At 43.0% G+C, this 23,748-nt stretch overlaps 3 protein-coding genes across 4 annotated transcripts; 2 read left to right on the top strand and 1 right to left on the bottom strand.

The window, feature by feature from the left end:
- Window positions 1-64: 64 nt before the first annotated feature.
- rad17 (RAD17 checkpoint clamp loader component) lies at window positions 65-10,875 on the bottom strand. Of its 2 annotated transcripts, none has more exons than XM_063195459.1 (17): window positions 10,790-10,875; window positions 10,070-10,160; window positions 9,669-9,941; window positions 8,846-8,929; window positions 7,795-7,960; window positions 6,923-7,059; window positions 6,635-6,687; window positions 6,226-6,351; window positions 5,922-5,991; window positions 5,537-5,648; window positions 4,868-5,071; window positions 4,304-4,389; window positions 3,355-3,501; window positions 2,357-2,503; window positions 1,538-1,658; window positions 1,211-1,268; window positions 65-880 (listed from the first exon to the last, which is right to left on the bottom strand). In XM_063195459.1, exons 2-17 carry the CDS (start codon window positions 10,109-10,111, stop codon window positions 613-615), a joined length of 2,094 nt encoding a protein of 697 aa, XP_063051529.1. In that variant the 5' UTR covers window positions 10,112-10,160; window positions 10,790-10,875; the 3' UTR covers window positions 65-612. The 2 variants fall into 2 exon arrangements, with proteins under 2 accessions (XP_063051529.1, XP_063051528.1); XM_063195458.1 differs by having other exon boundaries at window positions 10,070-10,215; window positions 10,790-10,841.
- Window positions 10,876-10,915: 40 nt separating this feature from the next.
- Window positions 10,916-14,533, top strand: ak6 (adenylate kinase 6). The gene is made up of 5 exons (XM_063195460.1): window positions 10,916-11,108; window positions 11,469-11,561; window positions 11,677-11,735; window positions 12,749-12,894; window positions 13,478-14,533. Exons 1-5 carry the CDS (start codon window positions 11,072-11,074, stop codon window positions 13,665-13,667), a joined length of 525 nt encoding a protein of 174 aa, XP_063051530.1. The 5' UTR covers window positions 10,916-11,071; the 3' UTR covers window positions 13,668-14,533.
- Window positions 14,534-15,541: 1,008 nt separating this feature from the next.
- ankrd39 (ankyrin repeat domain 39) lies at window positions 15,542-18,789 on the top strand. The gene is made up of 4 exons (XM_063194508.1): window positions 15,542-15,730; window positions 15,842-15,945; window positions 16,904-17,107; window positions 18,324-18,789. The coding sequence occupies exons 1-4, from the start codon at window positions 15,640-15,642 to the stop codon at window positions 18,504-18,506; spliced, it is 582 nt and encodes a 193-aa protein (XP_063050578.1). The 5' UTR covers window positions 15,542-15,639; the 3' UTR covers window positions 18,507-18,789.
- Window positions 18,790-23,748: the final 4,959 nt, after the last annotated feature.

The raw sequence follows: 23,748 nt of genomic DNA, 5'->3' as shown, positions 1-23,748 counted from the left end.
AACACCTTCTCCAGACCATACACACAGATACAGTACATGGCAACACACAAAAAGGGCAAAAGTAAAACTTTTCCTCTTCTCTTTTTATTAAGCCGAACCATGGCTTTTAGCTATGGTAACAAATGTCTGGTATTCAAATTACAAATCCACTTCCTGCTACAGGTATGATGCTTTCACTATTTAAATATGTATTAGTGGACAAGGAGGGGAAAAGTCCTTGCAGCACATACAAATATACAAAGAGTTTCACATTTGTACACATCCTGGAAAAAGGTAGCTCAGACAACATTCACACAAATGTTCTGAAAATAAAAAAAAACATAAATATTTCACATAGGAGGAGATTCCAAGCATTCTCTGTACTACCATCAACATCCAGAATCCACACATCTGGTTCATGGTAACGTTTCTCTCCACTGTATGTAGTACGAACAGGAACAACACACAATACAACAATAAATATTACAAAGAAAAACCCAAGTGATATTATTACCGTCGTTAAAACAAAAATCACGGGCAGTGATGGGTGAAGAAAACCAAACCCATTCGTCTGGATTTGTCTCTTTTCAAACACGTTTCAAGAACATCAGTCCAACATCGTCTCAAGGTTACTCAGTCACTGTCATACTCCTCTATGTTCAGATCCTCTTCGTCCAGCAGGGTTTCGGAGTTGGTGGGTTGAGGCTGGCTCATGGGCATGTCTGCCCCAGCTTCCTGACTGCAGGATGGGGTTGGGGTAGCCTCAGCCTCAGCCCCAGCCCCTGATGACGCTGGATCAATACTCTCCTTTGCGAGGGGCGCGTCACTGGGTTGGTCTTCTGTATCTGTGTCGTCATCTAGCCGCCCGGGGTCTTTATCACTCAGAGCCTCCAGTTTCAACCTGGACGAAGGAACACCACATGCATTTGTTGTAGCGTTGTCTAATTATAGGAAACTGACAGGCACTCCAAGGGGAGCATTGTGGCGATGGCATTTACTGGCCATTCACTCTCCCCACCCACATGTCTGTGTCGGGAATTGAATCAGTACCACTTGGAATACAGACAGACGCGACTCTGACTGCTAGCACAGGACTGCAACTGCTACTGTACCACTATGTAAAATCAACATCCATTTTAATCGATATACAGTGTAACTAATAACACACTAGTAACACTGATAGACTCAGTAAATGTCTCATATTGAAAAGAAAAAAGTATTTAATCCATACCTGCCGGGGAATTTCCTAAGAGGGAGGTGTCCAACGTCCTGAAGAAAGGCGATTTGGGCTGTGATGGAAAGATGGAAGAGGACAGGGGTTTAAGAGTACAGTACACCCACAACATAGTGGTCTATGATGACACTTTTACTTTTGTTAACTATTTGGTTAACACAGAGAGAGAGAGAGAGACAGAGACAGAGACAGAGACAGAGACAGAGAGAGAGAACAGTCAATCAGTCAGTGAGTGAGTGAGTGAGTGAGTATTAAGTGCGTGCACAGTCAGTCAGTGAGCACAGTGTGTGAGTGAGTAAGCACAGTGAGTACTGGTGCCATTACCTGGGTTCCTCAATGGGTTGTTGAGTTTGTTGAGGTACGGCACGAGTTCTGTCTGCAGTCCGACAGGTGTAAGGCAGAAGCTTATGAACAGCGACTGAGCCGCCTGGCAGTTCTCCCGGTACTACGGCAAGGGCAAAGGAACAAAAAGTGCAATGTCATACAAAATTCACCATGTGATGCATAAACACAGGTGACCATCCCCAATGTTGGTTAACCACAGTGACACTTGTGGTCCAGTATGTTTTACTATATCAGAAGGTCACAGTTTTCCAATTCCACACCAGAAGAAGGAATTTGGATCCGTTCCAGGACCTCTCCAGGGCTTTGGAGACAGTTGTGTGCTAGGTGTAAGGTAGTGTAATTTTGTGATACTGTACCATTTTTGGAAATACGGTAACCTTATTTTACACCTCCCCTTGAGTTAAATGATTGAACAATTTAACATTGAACCCTTTGGTTCCAGCTAGCAATTAGCTGGGCCCATAGGATTCAATGTTAATTGTCATTTTGGAGGTAACATTTGCACTGCCAGATTCAGAGAACATCAGGAAGTGCAGGAGAAAGGAAAAACTCAATTAATTTAACTGAAGGAGAGCGGTGATATTAGCCAATTTCCAAAAAGGGTACAGTATCGCTTTAATAATCTTCATTTACCCATCGTCAATAATCTGTCAGTGCTTCTGTATGTGGAGCATGGCACATGTGCAATAGTCTTGTGATGTTAAGTGTATGTCCTGTCTTAAACGAGTCTTACTCAGGGATGCAACATTAATTTCAGTGCAAACTGACAATAAAGTTACATCGTATCGAATCCCCCACCTTTTTGTTGACGAGGAGCCAGTGAGGTTTGTGCAGGGGCCTGAAGCCCACGTTGGTGTGGCAATCTGCTCTGGCCCTGGCGGAGTTGGAGTGGATCAGGCCCCGGGTGGCCACCGATGAGCCGTACCCCAGCATGGTGGAGCGATGCTGCAACACATTTAACATCACCAGATACATAACCCGTTAAGACAAAGTGTTATAAATGTGATGTTACCTGAATGGCAATGACCAAGTCGTAGTGCATTACTGAAGGCCCTGTGCACTGTCATAGTAGACTTAGACTTAAGAGTTCTTTATTGTCCATTAAACTTACATGAAATGGAAAATTTGCTTTGGTGGTGGCACAAGGAAAAACAAGACAAACACACATCACAGTCAACACAATAAAGAATAAATAGCCTATATGTGTAGATAATAAGATGGATAACACCTGTGGAATAAAATTAAATCCCATTACTCTATCCCTGTCACGCAGTAGTATTGTAGTACTATGGTACTTTTCAAAGGCTATTACAGCATGCCACTGGTGGTACAGCGTCCATTAAGGGGATACTTTTTTTTCCCCAACCCTTGACTTTGACCCGTGTTAGTGCGTGTTGTCTATAGGTGTGTTTTGAAATGTTTATGTGGGGCATTATGTGTATTTGTTTGTAAGCTTCTAAACACCTTCATTTCCCTCCTAGAGATCAATACACTGACTCTACTCTACTGTACGATCAGATTGCCAGCAGTAAAACCGTTAAAAAGTAGCAGAATCCCACCTGGACTGAACGGACCAGAGACAGGCAAAAGCGGTGAAAGACTCTGCCTTTAACGTTCCATCAGGGAGAGCAACCAACTGAAGCCCTTGTTTGGGAATTCTGTGTGTACACACTCCATTGGCTCCGGCTAAACCCCTGAACTGGTAAACTGGTTAACTTAAACAGATTACTATGTAGTTCCACAGACTCAAGTCAGTGGGTTAACTAGTAGCAGAGTTGACCTGAGGGTAGACTCACAGTCCACTCTGCGGTGAGGAAGTCGGCATCAGACAGGTATTCGCTGGCCCGCGCCACGTCGTCCACGTCCGAAAAGAAGTCCACATAGTTCTGCTGCAGGTACAGGCTGAAGAACTCCCCGGACATATGCGACCGCTCAACAACCAGCTACAAAACAGGAGAAAAATAACAATAATTAGTTACTTCTAAAGATATTACCTCATTATTAATCATGATCTTGACTCACATACAGTGCCAACTGCCATGGGTGTGGATTGACTGAGCAAAAATCTTCCCTTTCATCATCCATTGACAAATAAATGGTAAAATTCCTACAGGGTATGTTAATTATCCTGTAGATGTCGTCAAAACAACATCTTTGTCCATGGTGAGAAAAATATAGGAACCTGTGCCAAGATGGTGGCAACTGAGGCTAAAAGGCAGAATGCGCCATCTTGTGTTATATATATATCTATCTATGCATGCATATTGAGCACATACTGTATTTAAAAGGGGTATGCCACTATTTTCGGGCTTAATACCGTTAAAATCGTTGGCCAGGGTTTATAAAGGTGGTAAAATGTCTTGTTTTTCATCTTAGGCGCTGTCTTGCTTCAAGACAAGTTAAAAGAGGGAGTATGCAGCCAAGCTAGTGAAAGTCAATGGATCACTGTAGCATGTGTGATCCATTGACTCTCACTAGCTTGATACTTACTCCCTCCTTAAAACAAGACAACACCCATCATGAAAAATAAGACACTTTACCACCTTTATAAACCCAGGGCAACGATTTTAACTGTATTAAGCCCCAAAATATTGACATACCCCTTTAAATACACTATGTGCTTAATGTGCATGCATAGACATATATAACACAAGATGGCGCATTCTGCCTTTTAGCCTTTTTGCCACCATTTTAACCGTATTCAGCCCCAAAATAGTGGCATACTCTTTAAGTAAACGCGGGTACCTCAGGGTCGACTAGTAGTTTGTCCCTCCTGTGTTCTGATAAGTGCTCAGGTAGCTTTGGTTCTTCTGAGGGCTCAAACACCTCACCTGAAAACCAAGACAAAACATTTAGGACACATTTGAATCACTTTGAGTTTGAGCTGCATGTTGTATGAATTCCACCATACAAAGGGTTATAATCATAGAGGTAGAACATTAGACTAGAGGTGACAGCAATTCGCGACACCACTGGGAAACGGCACCTTCAGTCAATGCAAATCAATGGAGAGCACGCCCACCTCTGTCAAAAAATGGACTAAAACTTTGTGAATATGAAGTAAGACATTAATCAAAGACCAGATTTGAAATGTCAGGCTAAAAAGCTACTTAAATCATAATAAAATACATTTAAAAAACAAAATTGTATTAATTATATAGATATTTACCAACACTGAAAGCCAGGAAGCTAGGATCTGGCCCCCGTGAATGAATGTAAATTTCAATTTCCTTGTATGATCTGTACATATGAAAAAACTGACAACAAAGCCGACTTGACCCTGGCCTCCCTTGTCCTGTCCCAGCTTACGTTTGCAGTAAAGGATCCTGCCCAGTGCCCTGAAGAGGAACAGGGAGGCGTCTTTGCCCCCGATGGCCTGGCTCTCCTCCTGGGCATCCGTACTCCTGGAGGAGCGACTCCTGACCTTGGCCTTGCTCCCCGCTGCCTTCTTGGGGGGCGCCACCACAGATTTCCCCTTCTTGGCAGCCCACAGGCTCTTCTCCAGAGAGAGGTCTGCCGTCATTACATTTTAAATTTACATTACATTGCATTTGGTAGACACTTTTCAGCCAAAGCGACTAACAATCGAGGACATAACCATAGCCAACAGCACTAGCAGAAACAAAGTGCACAGGAATATACAAAACAACAAGTGCAGATGCAAAGTAGGGTTAGGCTCTTCTCCAAAGAGTGGTATGCAAGCAATGGATAGAGGGCCCAGTTTCTCGAAAACATCATTGTTAACCAGTTAGCAACTTAGTAGGTTGCCAATTGGAAATTGCATTGCAACCAAGTAAGTTGCTAAACAACGACGCTGTCGAGAAACACACCCCAGTTCAAAAGGGAAACACCCTGCCAGTTCCCCTCCTCCTCCTACTCCTCCTACTACTACTCCTACTACTACTACTGTTACTACATGCCTTTTACATCATCTTCATTCCCATGGCTGTGGCAGCTGGGATAGTGATGAATGCTTACCAGTAAGGGAAGAGAACTGTAGGCTGTTGATGGCACTGCGGATGTCACCCGAGCTGCCCGTGCACAGGAGGTCCAGAGAGGCTTTATCAGGCACGGAAATCCTGCCCCCGCTCTACAAACCACACACACACACACACACACACACACACACACACACACACACACACACACACACACACACACACACACACACACACACACACACACACACACACACACACACACACACAGTAATATATTTACATTATATTAAGTAGACACTGCCATTCTGCCCACCCCCCATCCCCCCGCCACACACACACACAATCCACGGGTTAAAACCATGTCTCAAATTTTAAAAAATGAATAAAAAAAAAAATCCAAAAAATCCTGGACTAGGTCTGACCTTTCCTGCTTCCAAGGTCGCAATGCGGCTAAGGACTTTCATCAGGCTTGTTGGGGCCACAGGGTTAAAGCTGAAACAAAGAAGACACGGGCAATAGCAATCAGAGAAGAAGTGACCGGCTGTCCAGGAAAGAAAGCAGTGATTCTCAAAGGCCAATAATACAGTATGGCAGCATACACAACACATGTGTACAAGAGTGTGCCCAGTTCACCGCAGTGCACACCAATACACCCACAAACAGACAAGTCAGGGAAAGCATGTAACGTGTTAGCACCTAATGAGAAGAGTAAAGATGGCCTCTCACCTGACGTTGGTGATGTTCAGCTCCTCCTGCACCTCTCTGGGAAAGAGCAGTCTAGAGCCTCGATCACCACTCAGGCTGTCAGACACGATAAACACTAGCGGACACCGGCCCGTCTTCACAAAACGCCTGTTGAAATCAATCATAAGACATCATTTTTGAAGCACAGAGATCAACCGTTTTAGCTGGTCAATTAAGATGGCTTCTTGTTGTACATGCAGGATGGCATGTGTGGATGGATACAACGGATGCAGTTTGTAAAAAAATAATAATAGCGTGTTGAAATATTACAATAAATCTGTTCTTTTTAAAAACATTCTTTCCAATGGAAGATATTTTCAAAATCAATATCCATGCACCGATGACAGTACATTATCTCAATGACTTGCACTTAAAGGGCATAATATCTTACCTAAGGATATCATGTAAGCATCCTGGGTTCCTGTAGAATTGGTTTGGGAAGTCCTGAAAAAGAATTAAAATTGATTAGAGAAGGTAAATCTTTAAGCTGTGGAAAGTAAAAACTAAAGACAATCCCTTTGCAGCTCCCCACAACACTACTCAAGTGTACATAATTACCTGAATTATCTGATTATTTGAAAGTTAAGAATTATGGGTGTAATTTGCATTAATAATTCATAAATTATCATCACTTATCAATCAATTGATTTGTCTTCCTGTTATTTGATGTAAATATTACCTCCACTAGGATGACTTTTCTATCGGTGTCCATATTGTCTCCACTCATCTGCAGACGGTTGTACTTGTTGGCCCTGACCAGGAACTCTTGAAATGCTCCTGTTTGTGATGTGCCTTGGAAACCATTAAACCTCGAATCTGTTGAGGAAACCAAGTTAAAAGGTGCACTGTGTAAAATTGTGGAGAGAGTAGGTATTGCATCCATGATGCTCATCGAAACTGTGCCGTCTACTGCCAATTTTGATCATTGCATGAATATTTACTAAATATTCCAAACCAAAGTATAGTGAGTTTTGCAGCTAAAAATTTCCATTTCCAGAAATTGAAAATGGCGGACCATGGAGAAGATCCCCCTTTTTATGTATGAAAAGTGCTATTTTCCCAGTCATATTAAATACTTAGAATTTGATGGTGGTGGTAAATATCTGTTAAACAGGTAACATTTGTGAATGGGCAGCATGAATTCTGGAAATGGACATCTAAAAATATTACACAGTGCACCTTTAAGTCATTTTTGGTGATGTCTGGAAAGCAAAGGTGTCACTCTCGAGTTCAGAAAGTAAACTGAAAGAAATCTTCCACAATTTCCCTCTAACGGCAACTTCGCTGAAAAGCTGATTTGAGCCCTTGTCTTGCGTGCTCATTACCACAAGTTGATTCAAAGCTGTTTGTTCAGATCATGTTTGTGATAGGTTTTTGAAATTCTGAACCGAGGATTAATTCAGCTGTTGGACTGTAAAATGCACAAGATGGGAAAGCACATGGCAATCACAATACCTTAATTAAAATGTATTCTATCTGTATTCAAGAGTCCAAATGATAAACGGTATATAATAGACTAGTGTTATTCAAATGAGACACAAGTGGTCTTACGTGGGTCGAAGGTTTCCCTGAAAGAGTCATCATTGCGGAACTCTGAGACGGTGGACGGGTTGGTCCACTCTTGGACCCGGTAGTTCAGTTCTTGGGCCAGCACTTGAACTGTGGCCGTTTTCCCACATCCTGATGGGCCAGTCAGAAGAAGAATTGTGGCACCCTGCTGTGAAATGCAAAGACACCTTATTCACAATGCTTGCAGACTCTTTAACATGATGTGTAGGTGTGTGTGCTCTACTTAAAATGAACAAAAACTAACCCTATTTTGCATCTGCAAGTCTTGTTCTGTATACTTCCTGTGCACTTTGTATCTGCTAGTGATATGATTATAAAGTGAAAGCCGAAAGTGAAAGTAAAAGCCCAACTGGGAAATTCCAACTCTCATTGTCATTGTGACACAGCACTCAAGTGTTCACTGCACACTGCACACAACGAAATTGCATTTATGTCTCACCCGTGCAAGGGGCCAGCCTCCAATGGCGCCCCAAGGGAGCAGTGCAGCGGGGCGGTACCATGCTCAGGGTACCTCAGTCATGGAGGAGGATATGGGAGAGCACTGGTTAATTACTCCCCCCACCAGCCTGGCGGGTCGGTAGTCGAACCGGCAACCTTTGGGCTACAAGTCTGACGCCCTAACCGCTTACCCATGACTGCCAATATGATTTTGCCCTCGATTGTAAATCGCTTGGGTAAAAAAAAACGTGTCTGCCAAATACAATGTAATGTAGTGTAATGTAAAGTAATGTGTGTATTTAGTGTACAGTATTTATGTATGATGTACAATATGTAGATAAAGAAAGCAATCCATGCAGTGTTTCCCATGCATAGCCCATTCTGTGGTGCAGCACCACAAATTGATCAACAGCCATACATACTGTACATGCCAGTGCGGGTATACAACATTGCACTTGCACTGCCCCAATGTTTTTTGCCCATAGCACCACACAATTCTACTTGGTCTGTGTATGTATTTGATGTATAAATGTTTCATTTTATTTTATTCTCCTCTACAAACAGGTAAAATTTAGGGAAGGCTAAGCATACAAACCTTGCTTGTGTTTTTAGAATCTAAATGAAATGTGATCCAGTTTTCAACCTCCTCGACCTTCTTCTTGTGGACAGCCAGTTCGGCCTAAAGTTCATAGGAAGACCAGAGAACGACAAAGATAGAAAAACACAAACATTATTATAAATCAATATTATTATTCTGTAGCCCATGCAGAGAAACCAATACAGTGAATCAAGAAGAGGTTTTAACCCCATTGCAATTTAAAAGACGACTTGAAACTATTTTGTAAGCATAACTTTTTAATTATTGTACAGAAATGACATATAACTTTGATCTTGAGTGACTGTTACATAGATAGATGTTTAACAATGAAGTACTCTTCAGCTTGGAATTTGACCCAAAAAAAAGATATTAAAGGAGCACTCCTGCCAATTTCACTATGCTGTTGTATTGCTCTCATGCAACCCTTGACTTGTCAGTACCCGGTGATGCTGCATTTTTTTTTGGCTCAGCCCTTTCAGAGATACGAGCTATTCTAATGGGGGCAGATTTTGTTTACATTTTTAAAAAATGTTAACATAGGACACTCCAAATATCTTCCCAAAAGGTATTGCTGTTTGCTAGCTGTCTGCTGATTTTACATAACCTTTTGGATGTTTTTGAGAATAATTTAAAAAAATGTTTTTTTGAAATGTAAACAAACACCTGACCCCATTACAATGACCAGGATATCGGAAAAGGAAGAAAAAAAAATACAAATCTCAGGTACTGACAAGTCCAGGGTAATATGAGCATTACAACGGCATGTTGAAATTGGCTCGAGTTATCCTTTATAAGCTAAAACTAGTAAACAGATCCTCACCTGAGAGCACGGCCGGTGTTTATCCACCCATGGCTCATCCTGATGATCAGAGGTCAGTAGCTCCTGACTGAGTGACCGAAACTCAGAGGCCTCACTGTCGGCCCTCCTCTTCTTTGAGGGACGCTTGCCACTGCTGGACTCACTGCCCGCTGCCTGCCCCTTCCCCTTCCCTTTGCCCTCTCCCGTCCTGCGCTGTCCTTTCTTCAAGGAGCAGTTGCTCAGACCAGAGTTATCAATTAGGCCACCAAACGATGGCTGTACCCAACTGTTCAACTGGACAAGTGTGAATTCACAGGATTTGAGAGTTAGTTTGTTATTATACAACCAAGTAATAGAATAAGGCATCATCAAACTTACAGTGTGAGACGAAATGGTCTTGATGTGGAGTGGGGACAACTTACTTTACCAGAGGATGCAGTCCCTCCCAGAGACAGTTTTGACATATTCAGCCTCAATTTCTTCCATCCAAAATATTCAGTCTGATGTCAAAGGCTAGGATAAAATGATAAAACCAACTGTGACGAATCAATGCTGGCCGGGTGGTTCCCTAATGATGATAATGTTGCAGTGTCAAGAAAGAAAAACTGACAGATTTCAAACAGAGCATACGTCATATTCATGTTGCATTTAAAGGGCTAGATATTGCAAGTGCAAAAGCGTTAATGTTCACATTTCCGTTGCAGAAATAAATTAAGCTCTGTTTAAACAATGTGAGCTTGTTCAGAAAAGACAACTAGACCAATTCAGACAGGACAGCCAGTCCATATTCGGATGTGTTTGCCACCGGTAGTTTTAAAGTATGGTCAGGTCAGGTCAGCGCCTGCAACATGCTCTTGTAAACATTGCAGTGCTAACGGGGCAATACAAGTTAACCGTTAAACACTAAGTGGCATCGATAAACAACCAAGACAAAAACACGATATACTAACGTTGCTTTCAGCTCAAGATCAAAAACTCGCGAAATGCGAAAGCAGATCTAATCACAGAACTTGCACAGCCAAGGTAACGGTAGCTAACATCTGGTGCCCCTATCTATGACCAAAACTAGCGCACATTTAACTTGTGGGAACTAGTCAACTTTATAATAACATATGGGTAGAAGTGAAAAACAATTAACTTACCTCCAAATACACCTCAGAACTGAACAAAACAACAACTTGACAACCAACAACTCTTTTGAAATTGGGAATGCCCCTTTAAAACGGCGACGCACATTCGTTATTTTGTCGCATATATATGACGTAGTAGAACGTCCAAGCACATTCAAGTGGAGCACGTTTTTTTGTGGATTGGATGTGAAATTTGTCACTGTTGGTGTTATTTATCTCCGAAAAGGCTCATCTTTTTATTTTTCTCGTAGCAAGCAGGCCTTGCTGTAACATATCAAAACAGCAACATCTAGAATGAAAATAATGAAAAGACCAAACATTCTACTGACAGGTAAGAGGTGGCGAGGCGAGGCGGTTCTTTGAAGTTGGTACACACATGTTTACATGCTATGTCAGGTTTTCAAATTGCAGTCAGGCACAATCCTATGGTCACAACCTGTACTACTTTGTCCGGGTTTTCCCTAGTTGCTGTAGCATTCAAGTAATTCCATGTTTTCGTTTGATTGCGCATTTCAAGCATTACATAATCTGTCTACAACCACAACTATTCAAAAATATAGCCTTAATGTCTTGCTTTTCCTCACCAGTTTAGATGGGTTTGTCTCGTGAGTTCTGTTATGATAATGTGAAAAATGCCGTGGAGACTGTTTGATTGAGGAATATGTTTGTACTTTTTGTACTTTCCCTGCAGGCACTCCTGGAGTTGGTAAAACCACTTTAGGAAAAGAGCTTGCTCAGAGAACAGGGCTAGCCTACATCAATGTTGGGGACCTGGCACAAGAAGGTAAGCATGCTGGAATGTCTATTTTCTTAAGCACATTAGACATTCGGACATATTTTACACTACCAAACCATAGTGAAAATGCTGTGTAAAGTAATTGGTGTCTCTTTATCTGCAGGGCAACTGTTTGATGGATTTGATGATGAATATCAGTGCCCAGTGTTGGATGAAGACAGGGTAAGCATCATGCCCTTGGTTTTCACATTTTACAGGAGGCTAGTGCTTCACTCAATACCAAGTTGTGTGTTTGTGTTTGTGGATAGAGTAGAATGTTCTATTCATCGCAAAGAAGATCAAAATGTCATGTCATGCACACACGTACAGCGTACAGTAATGCGCTACAGCAGAGGTGGGCAAACTCAGGCCCGGGGGCCACATGCGGCCCGCTGAGACATTTCATGTGGCCCGTGGAGCAACTTTTAAATCCAAATTCATACAGTCACCAACTCTTAAGAATGCATAGGCTACATCTAAACACATTTCCTTATAATATACAAGAATGGCAAAGCTGACAAGTTATGTCAGCATACACTATTTCTTATTGAGACGGGCTAGTTACCTGTGATGTCTGGCCCTTCGGTCAATATTCTACACCCAAGGAGGCCCTTAAACCAGAATCATTGTCCACCCCTGTACTACAGGAATACAAAAGAATTATGACTGTTTATATTTTTTCTCTCTGTGAATGTGGAGTTTACACATTTCAAGTCCCTATGTTGTTGGGTATATGTCTCTGTGGTTTTAAATTGCTTATTGGTTGTAGTTCAATGCTTGTAGGTCATGTCTGCTACAAGCTGGAAGTGACACAAGTTCAGTAGTTAACTTCTGCAATCTGCCCCCAAAAAGGCACCATGAAGACCTAAACAATTGACTCCATGTTGTTGGTGGTGGTCCGAAAGTCTGAGACACACTGATTTTTATGGGATTTACTATATGATGTATATGATCTACTGGATATGCCTTGCGAACCATATTGCATACCAATCCTCTTCAGCACTAATAATAATAATAATAATAATAATAATAATAATAATAATAATAATAATAATAATACATTTTATTTTTGAGCGCCTTTCAAAATACCCAAGGACAATTTACAATCAAAACAAATACATAAGTAGAGAAAGTCTATTAAAATATAATAAAAAAATGTATATTAAAAGTAATTTTGATGTTGGTGTTGAGTGCAGGTGGTGGATGAGCTGGAGGACAAGATGACTGATGGAGGAGTGATTGTGGACTACCACGGCTGTGACTTCTTCCCTGAAAGATGGTTTGACATCGTCTTCGTTCTGCGCACTGACAACACCAATCTGTACAACCGCTTGGAAAGCAGGTGAGTGTCAGGAGGTAGAATACTTTTTTTGTTAATATATATATTTGGCTTTTTGGGCCTTTATTTTGGATAGAAGTGAAGAGTGACAGGAAGTGAATGCGGAGAGAGAGGGTTGGGTAGGCTTGGGAAATTACCCAAGCTGGATTCAAACCTGGGTGCCCCTGGACATGCAAGCCCAAATGTGGGGGGCTTAGCGCATTCATTTTTTAAAACTTGTTTATTTATTTGTACTTCTCCGGCCCCATGATGTGCCCAGAAGGGGGAGATTTAGGCGCTCTCTTAAATTCTCTTCCAGTCGGGCTGTAGTCTTTGAATACTTAAGGAAGTATTGTCCCTTGATTTCGAGAAGAATGTGGTGGGACAAGTTAAAAGTGTTTTTTTTTCCCCTTTTTTTTTACAAGACACTATGTACGGTACTTGTACTGCATGAGGCGCGACACACACACACACACACACACACACACACACACAGACAATTTAAAGAAAATAATTGTTTGCCAGCAGATACAGGCAACACACACACACACACACACACACTCACTCCAGTGTTGCACACTAATGAAAGCCACTCTCTCTTTGCCAGGGGCTACACGGGCAAGAAGCTCCAGGACAACATCCAGTGTGAGATCTTCCAGACCATCTATGAGGAGGCTATGGAAGCTTACAAGCCAGAGATCGTTCACCAGCTGCCCAGCAACGAGCCCGAGGACATGGAGAGGAACGTAGACCAGATCACACAGTGGATAGAGCAGTGGATGAAGGACAATAACTAGCGCATGTTTTGGGAAGCCGTCTTGTGTTTCGGACTGACCGTATCGGCATCAGGGGTGCGTTTCTCAAAAGCGTAGTTGTTAGCCGGTTAGCATCTTGGGTGGTTGCCAATGGGAAACTGCATTGCAAACAACAAAGTAGCTAACGTACTTCGCAACTATGGCTTCGAGAAATGCACCCCAGACTTGGGACAGGACACCTGTGAATTCATGCTCACACCTGAAGGGTGGATGCATTGTGTAATCCACAAGGCTGTTCAGCTGTGTCATGGGGGCATTGCAAAAAGGGTTACATTGTTACATTGCACTTCACTTCCAAGCTTCACAAAGTGTCTTGAGGGACAATAGAAATTGCAGGTGTTCTTGGTAGTAATACAGAGCTTCCTTTGACACATGGCCGTGCTTCTGAAGAATGTTGTATGAAACACCATGTGCTGACATTCGAGCTAAAATTGACATTTGGCACTTACATTCCATATTGAGTTTTGAGTTGAAAAGCAGTTTCAAAAGTCATCCTGCCCAAAAATCATGTTGCCATGACCCATGACTATTGCACCTCATCGAGACTTCTGACTAGTTTCTTATTCTTCACTTAGGCCTTACAGAATGTGAAAGGAGATTCGTAATGCACAGTTTAATATTATATTTTATAAAACTGTAATGTTAAATCCAGATTCGGTTATGTGACATCCACTGTGCAGTCGTCCTGCAACTAATATTTTTCATATGCTTTTATCATGCTATGCAGTTACAGATGGACATTCTAGCTGCATGACTATGAAACTCCAATATACAGTAGTAATGTATGGACAATCTGTTGACAGTGTGCCATAGACCGTTGTGTGCAAATAAAAACAAATGCTTCATAACTTGTGGTTCACTCTTCATCCTTGCTCGTTACTCAAAATGTTAATCCCAAAATGCTGGTATTGATTGTTGTTCACCCTAGGCTGTATAGCATAATTAGTAGAGGTACCTAATTGATCCTGAAAGAAATTTAAGTTTCTAGGCTATATATACACATGGGCAAGCCAGATCAAACAATGCTCTCATGACTAAAGTAGTCCATGTTCTGCATTTTATAGTTGCTGAACATTCTGGTCTCCTTTTGGAATTGCATGGAAGGTAGACTGGCTGCTATTATGCAAACAAAAGTGTTGCACGTTTTGGGGTTTTTCTAGTCCTACTACTGTACCGTTTACATCGTATGTGTGTGACATCAAGTTCTGACCTTTTACTGTCAAATTATAAAATTCACTCCAATAGATGGCGTAGTTGAGGCGCAGACAGAGACCTTTGTGAAGCTGGTGACACCAAGCACTCCTTAAAGTTTGTCTTGTGTCAACCAAATAAGAGTCTTACCTTGTGTCTCGTTTATTAAGCGTATTAAACAAATGGTGTATCTTGTTCATCGAATATATTTGTAAGAATTCAGTAGTATTGTTTTATATTGAATTTCAATCCACATTGACGCAGTAAATCGGTGCTTTGAATTAACAAAGCTAGGCTAGGCTGCCGCAATAAACTTTTACTTTGGCAAGTGTTTACAATTAGGAAACTCCTGTTCCAAACGTTGTCACTGCCTTCACGTTTACAAATTGCCAGGTAAAAAAACAACAACACAAGTGTTTAAAATGTCAACTTTAAATGTTCTGCTTTGTTTAACACATCCGTTCGCTGTCGGATACAATACTAAATAGTTTGTGCAGATGTCATGTTTTGCCCATGCAGCTGCTTTCTTTTCTTTCACATTATTCACTGCTTGGCCAACACCATGCAATACATTGGAAAGGTGCACTTGGCCACTGGAGTAGTAAACATATTAACATTGAATTGAGACACATATTCCTTGTGGTTTATTAAATTCACAATAGACCTCGATCTAAATTACTCTTAAAACTCGTTTCATCTATTTGCTACTGCATGAATGTTTTCTAACCAAGAGCTGCTAGGTTGATCTTCTATTGATGGCAGAATGTCCACCCAAGAAGGAGCATGTTCATGCTGTCAACACCGGACTGTGCCCAGCGCACACCAAACTTTAGACGAGATGGACTTTGAAAGAGGTAGGTATGGAGACTGGGCATTGGACATTTAGTGCTGACATTAACTTTTCTCATGTCAGTTTCTTTGTAACTGTGATTACATCTAAGCTATTTTGCAATGATTCCCAACAGGCATTTGGTCTGCGGCTTTAGATGGAGATTTGGTACGTGTCAAGTCTTTGCTCCAGAAAGGAACCCATCCTGACGCCAGAGACAACGCTGGCTACACTGCTTTGGTAGGTTAGCTGGGTCTACCTTGAAATAATAGCCTACCTTGTTTCATTTACTATGTAGTAGGGTGGTTGACCTTTAAGAAAAAAAACGTTTTTCCAATTCCTGAAAAAATGATGCAAGAAATTAGAAAAAAAAAATAGAAAAAATAAAGCACTTAGTGGTCCGTGGAATTTCGCCTTATTTTTTGCCATTTTTGGGGAAATGTGTCCTGCATCAACACATAGGCATGTAGTTAATATTACTGTCTTGAGTTTTTTTCACATTCACATATCTTAATATAAAGTTAATATTTATGCAATCATGCCAAATGCTTCATACATTATTCAAAATGTTGTTGGTTAATTTATATATATTATATTCCAGGTTTCATTAATGTTACAGTCACACCGCAGGATATTTGACATATAAACCTTTACATAAATTTTAACAAAAATGTTTCTTCTCATCTAAGACTAATATGAAACAGTTTTGTAGGTTTTTAACCAATGTTACGAAAAAACAAGGCGTCACGTCAACAACCCAATACACAAATACTCAAAGAAAGTGCAACTCTTTTGTGTCAATATTCTCTCTCTCTCTCTCTCTCTAGCTCTCTCTATCTCTATCTATCTCTACTTCTATCTCTCTCTCACGCGCGCGCTACCCCCCCCCTCGCTCTCTCTCTCCCCCTATCTTGTGTTTTCCTGCCAGCATTATGCCAGGCAAGGCACTGTGTGCTGTGTTATGCCAAATGATTGCATTGACCAGTAGAATAGCCACCAATACTTTTTTCACCTTCCTCTTTCACCTTCCTCTTTCATCTCCTCTGTCCTGTTGGCACTATAACTGTCGGGCCACAGTGTGCTGTGCGCTGTGTCTGTTGTTGCACCAAGTGATTGCAGTAGCCATTATAAGAACCAACAGAAAAGCCTACTACCTTTTTTTTCACCCTCCCTCTCTTCCACCTCTCTGTCCTGTCAGCACTACGCCAGTCGAGGAGGGCACTTGGCGGTGTGCGAGCTGCTTCTGAGTCACGGCGCCTGTGCCAATCCGCAGACACGTGGCGGTGCCACGCCGCTCCACCGGGCAGCCTACTGCGGGCACCAGGCCGTCGTCCAGCTGCTGCTCAAGTCCCGTGCCAACCCACAGACCTGCGACGACGACGGGGCCACCGCTTTGCACAAGGTTAGAATGAAGCTACTACAGTGCAGGCACAAGGGCTGGGTGACACAGCAAATACACTGATATCATACATACATACACACACACACACACACACACAGACACACACACAGAGACCTGTGATAACAACGATACCACTGCTATGCACAAGTTTGGCGCTAAAGGCACTAAGCCTGTCTAGGTGATGCAGCAAGAATGTTGATCTCTCACTTTCTCTCTCTCTCTCACTCTCTCTCTCTCTCTCTCTCTCTCTCTCTCTCTCTCTCTCTCACTCACTCACTCACTCTCTCTCTCTCTCAAACACACACACACACACACACACACACACACACACACACACACACACACACACACACACACACACACACAGATGTGATAACAACGACAAGTCGCACACACCCACACAGACACACACACACACACACACACACACACACACACACACACACACACACACACACACACTCACACACACACACACACACACAGACACACACACACACACACACACACACACACACACAGCGTTGATTTTACAGGGATGCTCAACTGCCTTGAAATGCCATAGAGCCATACCAGGATTTTTTCCTCTTTCCTTATTTCTTCTCAACATCTACATTTTTCTGAAATACCTTTTTGGGGACTTTTTATGAACAAAATAACTGTTCATTACTCACAAATTCAAATAATGAAGCATATGACATTAAAGCTCTTGTATCTGATCTCTTGTATCCCTCTCTCTCTCCCTCCCACCCCCTCTCTCCTCTCTCTCCACCTTCCCCCTTTTCCCTACTCTTTCTCTCCTCTTTCCCTCCCTCTCTCTCTCCTCTTCCATTCTCTTGCCCTCTCCTCTCCACTTTCTCTCTCTCCCATCCCCACACTCTGCCTCTTTCTTTCTCTCTCTCCACCTCCCCTCTCTCCTCCTCCACTTTCCTGTACTCTTTCTCTCCTTCTTCCTCCCCCCTCCTCTCTCTCTCTTTCCTCTTCCATTCTCTCCTCCTCCACTGTCTCCCCCTCTCCCCCTCTCTCTCTCTCCTCTTCCTCCCCCCTCTCCCATCCCCCTCTCCTCTCCACTTCCTCTCTCTCCCATCCTCTCTGCCTCTTTCTCTCTTTCTCTCTCTCTCTCTTCACCTCCCCTCTCTCCTCCTCCGCTTTATCTCCTCCTTCCCCTCCCTCTCATTCTCTCCTCCTCCACTGTCTCTCCTCTCCCCCTCTCCAGGCAGCTGCAGGGTGCCATGGGGAGGTATGTGAGCTGCTCCTCCAGCACTGCCCTGCGCTGCAGACCCAGAGGGACGCGAGGTCACGAGCCCCCCAGCACCTGGTCCCCACAGACAGCCCCCTGCTGCAGCTTCTCCACAACCCACTCAACGATGACACCCACGATGACACCCACGAGACATAGTGACACTCTCCCTCCTTTTCTCTCGCTCTCGCTCACTCTCTCGCGCGCGCGCGCGCTCTCTCTCTCTCTCTCTCTCTCTCTCTCTCTCTCTCTCTCTCTCTCTCTCTCTCTCTCTCTCTCTCTCTCTCTCTCTCTCTCTCTCTCATTCTCTCTCTCTCTCCTCCTCTACTCTCCTCCAGCCACCAAGTCCGGATTTGAGTACTACAGACCTGTTCACAATATAACTCAGGAGTCACAGTGACACTCTCCCTTCCTCTCTCCCTCTGTCTCATATCATCCCTCTCTGTCTACTCTCCTTCAGCCCCCTGCTACAAGCTGCTTCATAACCCGGTCAACGATGACAGCCACAATGGCGCTCAATAGTCACAGTGACACCCTCCTTCTCTCTGTTTCTCTCTCTCTCTGTTTCTCTCTCTCTCTCTCTCTCTCTCTCTCTCTCTCTCTCTCTTTCTCTCTCTCTCTCCTCTACTCTCCTCACAATATAACTCGCGAGTCACAGTGACACTCTCCCTCCCTCTCTCTCACTCTCCGTACCTCTCCCCCGTCTCTCATCCTCTCCCCTCGAGCCCCCTGATACAGCTGCTGTATCAATGACAACATTCATGATGGCACTCACTCACTACACTCAAGATGAATCTAATGGTGGCACTCACGACTCACAGTGACACCAGTGATGGTCATTATTGATGCTAGGGGTGGATGCCGCCTTTTGGAACGTACTGGATTCTCCTGTGAACATTAACCGTAGCACCTGGGGAGGGATACATTGTAGATTCTGTGCTGTCATTCAGGATGTATCCAAGGAGTGGACTTGTAGTGAACAAATGAACTCATGAACTCAAACTTTGTTTACATGTTTTTTTGTTTGTTTGTTTGTTCCTTTATTTATTTTGTTTATGTCTTTGTGAGGATGACATCATGGAAGTTTTTTTTGCTTCTCACCAGCTGCTCTCTCCTTCGTCCTACAGAGGGCGCTCCTACCCTATCTATTTTGAGAACAGCTGGGGTTTGTGTGTGTGTGAACCTGGCCTAATGGCCTAATCAGGGTGCATGTAGTAATTGATTGTGCAATTCATTTTTAATAGGGTTATTAATGCAAAAACCCCATAGGCCACGCTACGTTTTTGTTGTTGCTTCGTTTTACATGTCAACGTCCCCACGACACGACAGAAAGTTTTGAGCAACTTTGAGCATCATGAATGGGTGGAAAATAGAGATTTATTGCGATGGCTAATTCGATGCCGCCCCATTACAGCAGAAGCCAAATTTCAACTAGCTCATGGAATTCTGAATGCAGGGCACGAATGGAGTTGAGGTATGTGGACAGAGTTAGCCCTCAGCATCATGTTTTAACACTATTTAAGCCATTTTACCCTCGGATTTCTCCTTTAACTCCGAGCATCTGGTCTTACGAATCCAAAATGGCTCCCCAATGCATCGCCAAGATGGCCGCCGAGTGAGGTAACGTACCAGACACCGTCCCGCCACTGGGACGTTGTAACAGTCAGTGAAAAAACTTAAGTACCAAAGTACAAATCCACTATGACAGTGCACAGGGCCTTTAGTAATACATTATGACTTGGTTGGTGCCATTCTGCAGCTAATTCATAACGGGTTGTGTTAAGTAAAACAACTTTGTGAATGTGCTGTGACTCTTTATTTCATAGTGTCTGCACTCGACAGTGCAACATGTGCGTGTCATCCAACTTTCTTTCTTTCTTTCTTTCTTTCTTTCTTTCTTTCTTTCTTTCTTTCTTTCTTTCTTTCTTTCTTTCTTTCTTTCTTTCTTTCTTTCTTTCTTTCATAGTGTCTACTCTCAACAGGGTCAGAGTGCAACATGTGCGTGTGTTCTGACTCTTTCTTTCTTTCATAGTTTCTGCACTCCTCAATGCAACATGTGCATGTCTTCTGAATCCATCATCTTTCATAGTTTCTTTACTCCTCAATGCAACATGTGCAGACTGAATAACCATTGAGGCATGAGGAGGACCTGGATCCCTCCTCTCCTCTACTTCCCCTCGCTTCCTCTCCCCCTCTTCTCTTCTCTCCTCTCCGCTCCTCTCCCCTCCCCTCGTCTCCTCTCCTCTCCTCTTTGCGCCGCTCCTCTCTTCTCCTCTCCCCTCCTCTCCTCTACTTTCCCTCCGCTCCGCTCCCCTCCTCTATGCTCCCCTCCTTTCCTCTCCTCTCTCCCTCCTCTCCTCGTCTCGTCTCGTCTCCGCTCCCCTCCTCTCCGCCCCTCTCCCCTCCTCTCCTCTCCCCTCCTCTCCTCTCGCCTCTTCTCCGCGCCGCTCCTGCTGTCGGAAGCTGCCAGTGTGATTAGCACGTTGCTGCCAGAACTCCAATCTGTGAAAGTGATGTTCTCAGGCTGGACCTGTTCAGGAGGCCTGAAGAATATGTGCTCCACCGACATGGCGTATTTTTTTCTCCTTTCACTGTTTTGTCTGGAAATGCACACATGCATGCACACATGCACGCACACACTCACACACACACACACTTACACACTCACACAGTCTGCTTTGCTGTAACATCTGGTGCGCAGGAGTGGACGATTTACAACATGGGCCTGAAAGTCATGGAAAGCCTTTTGTTTTAATTGATTTTTGAAAAATTAAAGTTTGGATAAAACGGCAATGTATCTGATGACTTTTTGTTTCATCACGTTTTTCATCAATACAAACATTACACATCAGCGCAATCAAAGGGACATTTAGTTATTTTCTTCTTTTTTTCTACTACTTTTTTGGTTTCCCTTCAGAGCACAAATGTTGAAAATTACCTTCAAGCTGGAAGCAGGGTCTTGCACAGGGCCCCTACACAGTCAGTAATCTCAGGAAACGAGAATGACGTGATTTTTTTTTGGTTCCCTGGTTCCGTGCTGCCTGGCGGGTTTCTCGCCAAAAAGGAGTGAGAAGTTTGCAAGCTGCGGATGGATGGCGGTCGGTTGTTCGTTGTTTACAGCATTGTTGAGCAAGCTCCAACGCTCTGTGGGTGTTGAACTGTAATTGTATCTGTCACAGCTGTGTGTCTTGCAAGGTCGAGGACGAGCGACCATGTGGAGGATGTTGCTTGTGCTGTGCTGTTGTTGCTGTTGTTTTCACACAAACATGGGGTTGCAACACAACTAACTGCTCTTGCAGTGGCCCGTTAACTCTCTGTCACCTGGGCCTGTGTGTGTGTGTCTGTGTACGTGTGCGTGTGCGATTGTGCATGCATGCCATCATTCGATAGGGCTTGCCTACAGTGTTTAAATTGGCTTTTGGGAGGTGGGGGAGCCCTTCACTCGTGGTCAAAATAGCTTTGTTTTAAAAAAAAAAATTAAACATCGCTCCATCAGGCAAATACATGTATTCTATGAAGTTATTGCCCATAATTAATATCATACATAAATCAATGTATTACTCAGTTATGAGAAAAACAGCAAGGTACCCTCATTCCCTCTTCACTGTATTAGGTTGCTAAAAATAGGAACAGTTAGACCAGTATCACACCTGCATTTATGTAGCCTACTTTTTTATATTCTCTCCTGTCCGTTGGCAACAGTATGCTATTGGACTGTCAGTACAGGGGCAAAACAGTTTTAATTCTGACCACCAGCACTGCACCATCAAGCTACAAAGATGTAGACCTAAGACTATTAAGAACTCATATTATTGATGTGAATAACAATTTGTTTTAAAAGATCATATTTTAACATTTTATCACATTTTAATTCTCCTTATTTATTTATTTAATTCTCTTAATAATGTGAAGGGTTTAGTATGCATTTATTAGCACGTTTTATGCCTAATAAGTAACAAAGTTAAAAGAATAAAAATGCATGCTTAGGCTATGCTGTTCTATTACAGTGCGTGAAAGTGTGCACTGTCACTTTAAATCAGGCGGAGTCTGCAGAGAATCTTCTCGCTCGGACACGTCTTTTCTTTACAGATTGCCCCTTTGGCTGACTGATTGTATAGGCGTTCTTATTTCAGTAGTTCATAGAGATGGGATTTATGGCTCTTTTTCGGGATCCGGATCTTAGTGGCTCGTTCCTTTCAAAGAGCCGTTCAAAAAACTGGATCTTTTGGCTCTTTTTTAAATGATTTATTCAGTGTTAAGAATGTAATATTTTTACTCCTCCTCAAGGTAATTCTGTCCAAACAACAACTGATTATTCTCCTGCTTCTAAAGACCGGTTTTGCCTCTATTTGGGGCAAACAATTGTGTTTTTTCCCAAATTTTATTACTCTGGTCGAGGTCACGTGCTTAAAATGAATGAGAAATGAACGAAATAACGGTGGAGTGGCTCCCCCAGCTGTGATCCGGTTCCCATCGTTCACTTCAGGGAGCCGTTCAAAAGAACCGGCTCGTTCATGAACGACACACCTCTAGTAGTTTAGTTAGTTCAGCTATCTCGCTCCGTGCATATGTTTTAATTACACTTCAGTCGCATTAAGTAAATGCTTTTTTGCAAAGCAATAACTTGGGCAAAAGGCGGCAATAGATTGCTGAAATTCTAGCGCGAGAGAGACGGTGCTCTACACGCAAAGCTAGGATGGACACGCAGGTCCCTGTCATTTGCTTACTGTCTAAAAACTTTTAATACGTTCCTGGCATGTTTAAGCCCACATAAAAGTAACCTGCAACCAAATGGCTACACATTCTGACAGAGCAATGGACGGAAATCCCAAACTTGAAGTTGATTTCCCCCCATTAACAAACTGCTGTTTAAGTAGGCAGACACCACGCTATTCTGCACGACTGTTTGGTTAACTTTGCCTGAAAGCTAGCCGATATCAAATGAAATGACAGCTTACCTCCGTTTTGTAAAAGGCATTGTATCTAGCCTACTAACTTTGCACATTGAACATGAAGGCATGGAGGACAGGCTTGAAGTAGTGACAACTCGAAGCGGAGTAGTTGAGCTCCGGACCGCTCAACTGTTGCAAAGTTGCAATGTTGCTACAAACTCAAATTGTGGTGTACGTCTCGCAGCGCATGTGCAGAATGCAGATGCATAATAACTGAAATAATGCGGGAGTCCCTTAATCTTATTTCATGTTGCTATCATTATAAAAAAAAACATAAAAATATGATATTTCAAGAAGAGGTGAAAATATATGAACTGTAAATACACTGAGGGTGGGGCAGCAGGAGCGCAGCTCCGTTTGGCTGTCCCTCCGAGGTGAGGAGGCGGAGCTGCGCTCCGGAGGGCTCCGCCCCAATATAAACCCTGCTTGCCTATACCATTATCAAATGA

This window comes from Engraulis encrasicolus, chromosome 3, assembly GCF_034702125.1.
Source record: "Engraulis encrasicolus isolate BLACKSEA-1 chromosome 3, IST_EnEncr_1.0, whole genome shotgun sequence".
Lineage (NCBI taxonomy): Eukaryota > Metazoa > Chordata > Actinopteri > Clupeiformes > Engraulidae > Engraulis > Engraulis encrasicolus.
This window is presented reverse-complemented; position numbering and strand designations above follow the sequence as displayed.

Bases quoted from the DNA above. Each gene is read 5' to 3' on its own strand.
- ankrd39 (XM_063194508.1), top strand. From the start codon at position 15,640: ATGTCCACCCAAGAAGGAGCATGTTCATGCTGTCAACACCGGACTGTG. The intron at 15,731-15,841 runs GTAGGTATGGAG...GATTCCCAACAG, and splicing joins CGAGATGGACTTTGAAAGAG to GCATTTGGTCTGCGGCTTTA. The intron at 15,946-16,903 runs GTAGGTTAGCTG...CTGTCCTGTCAG, and splicing joins ACGCTGGCTACACTGCTTTG to CACTACGCCAGTCGAGGAGG.
- ak6 (XM_063195460.1), top strand. From the start codon at position 11,072: ATGAAAATAATGAAAAGACCAAACATTCTACTGACAG. The intron at 11,109-11,468 runs GTAAGAGGTGGC...CTTTCCCTGCAG, and splicing joins ACCAAACATTCTACTGACAG to GCACTCCTGGAGTTGGTAAA. The intron at 11,736-12,748 runs GTAAGCATCATG...TGTTGAGTGCAG, and splicing joins CAGTGTTGGATGAAGACAGG to GTGGTGGATGAGCTGGAGGA.
- rad17 (XM_063195459.1), bottom strand. From the start codon at position 10,111: ATGTCAAAACTGTCTCTGGGAGGGACTGCATCCTCTGGTAAA. The intron at 2,504-3,354 runs GTGAGTCTACCC...AATGTGTTGCAG, and splicing joins TCCTCACCGCAGAGTGGACT to CATCGCTCCACCATGCTGGG. The intron at 1,659-2,356 runs GTGGGGGATTCG...CCCTTGCCGTAG, and splicing joins GGCTCCTCGTCAACAAAAAG to TACCGGGAGAACTGCCAGGC.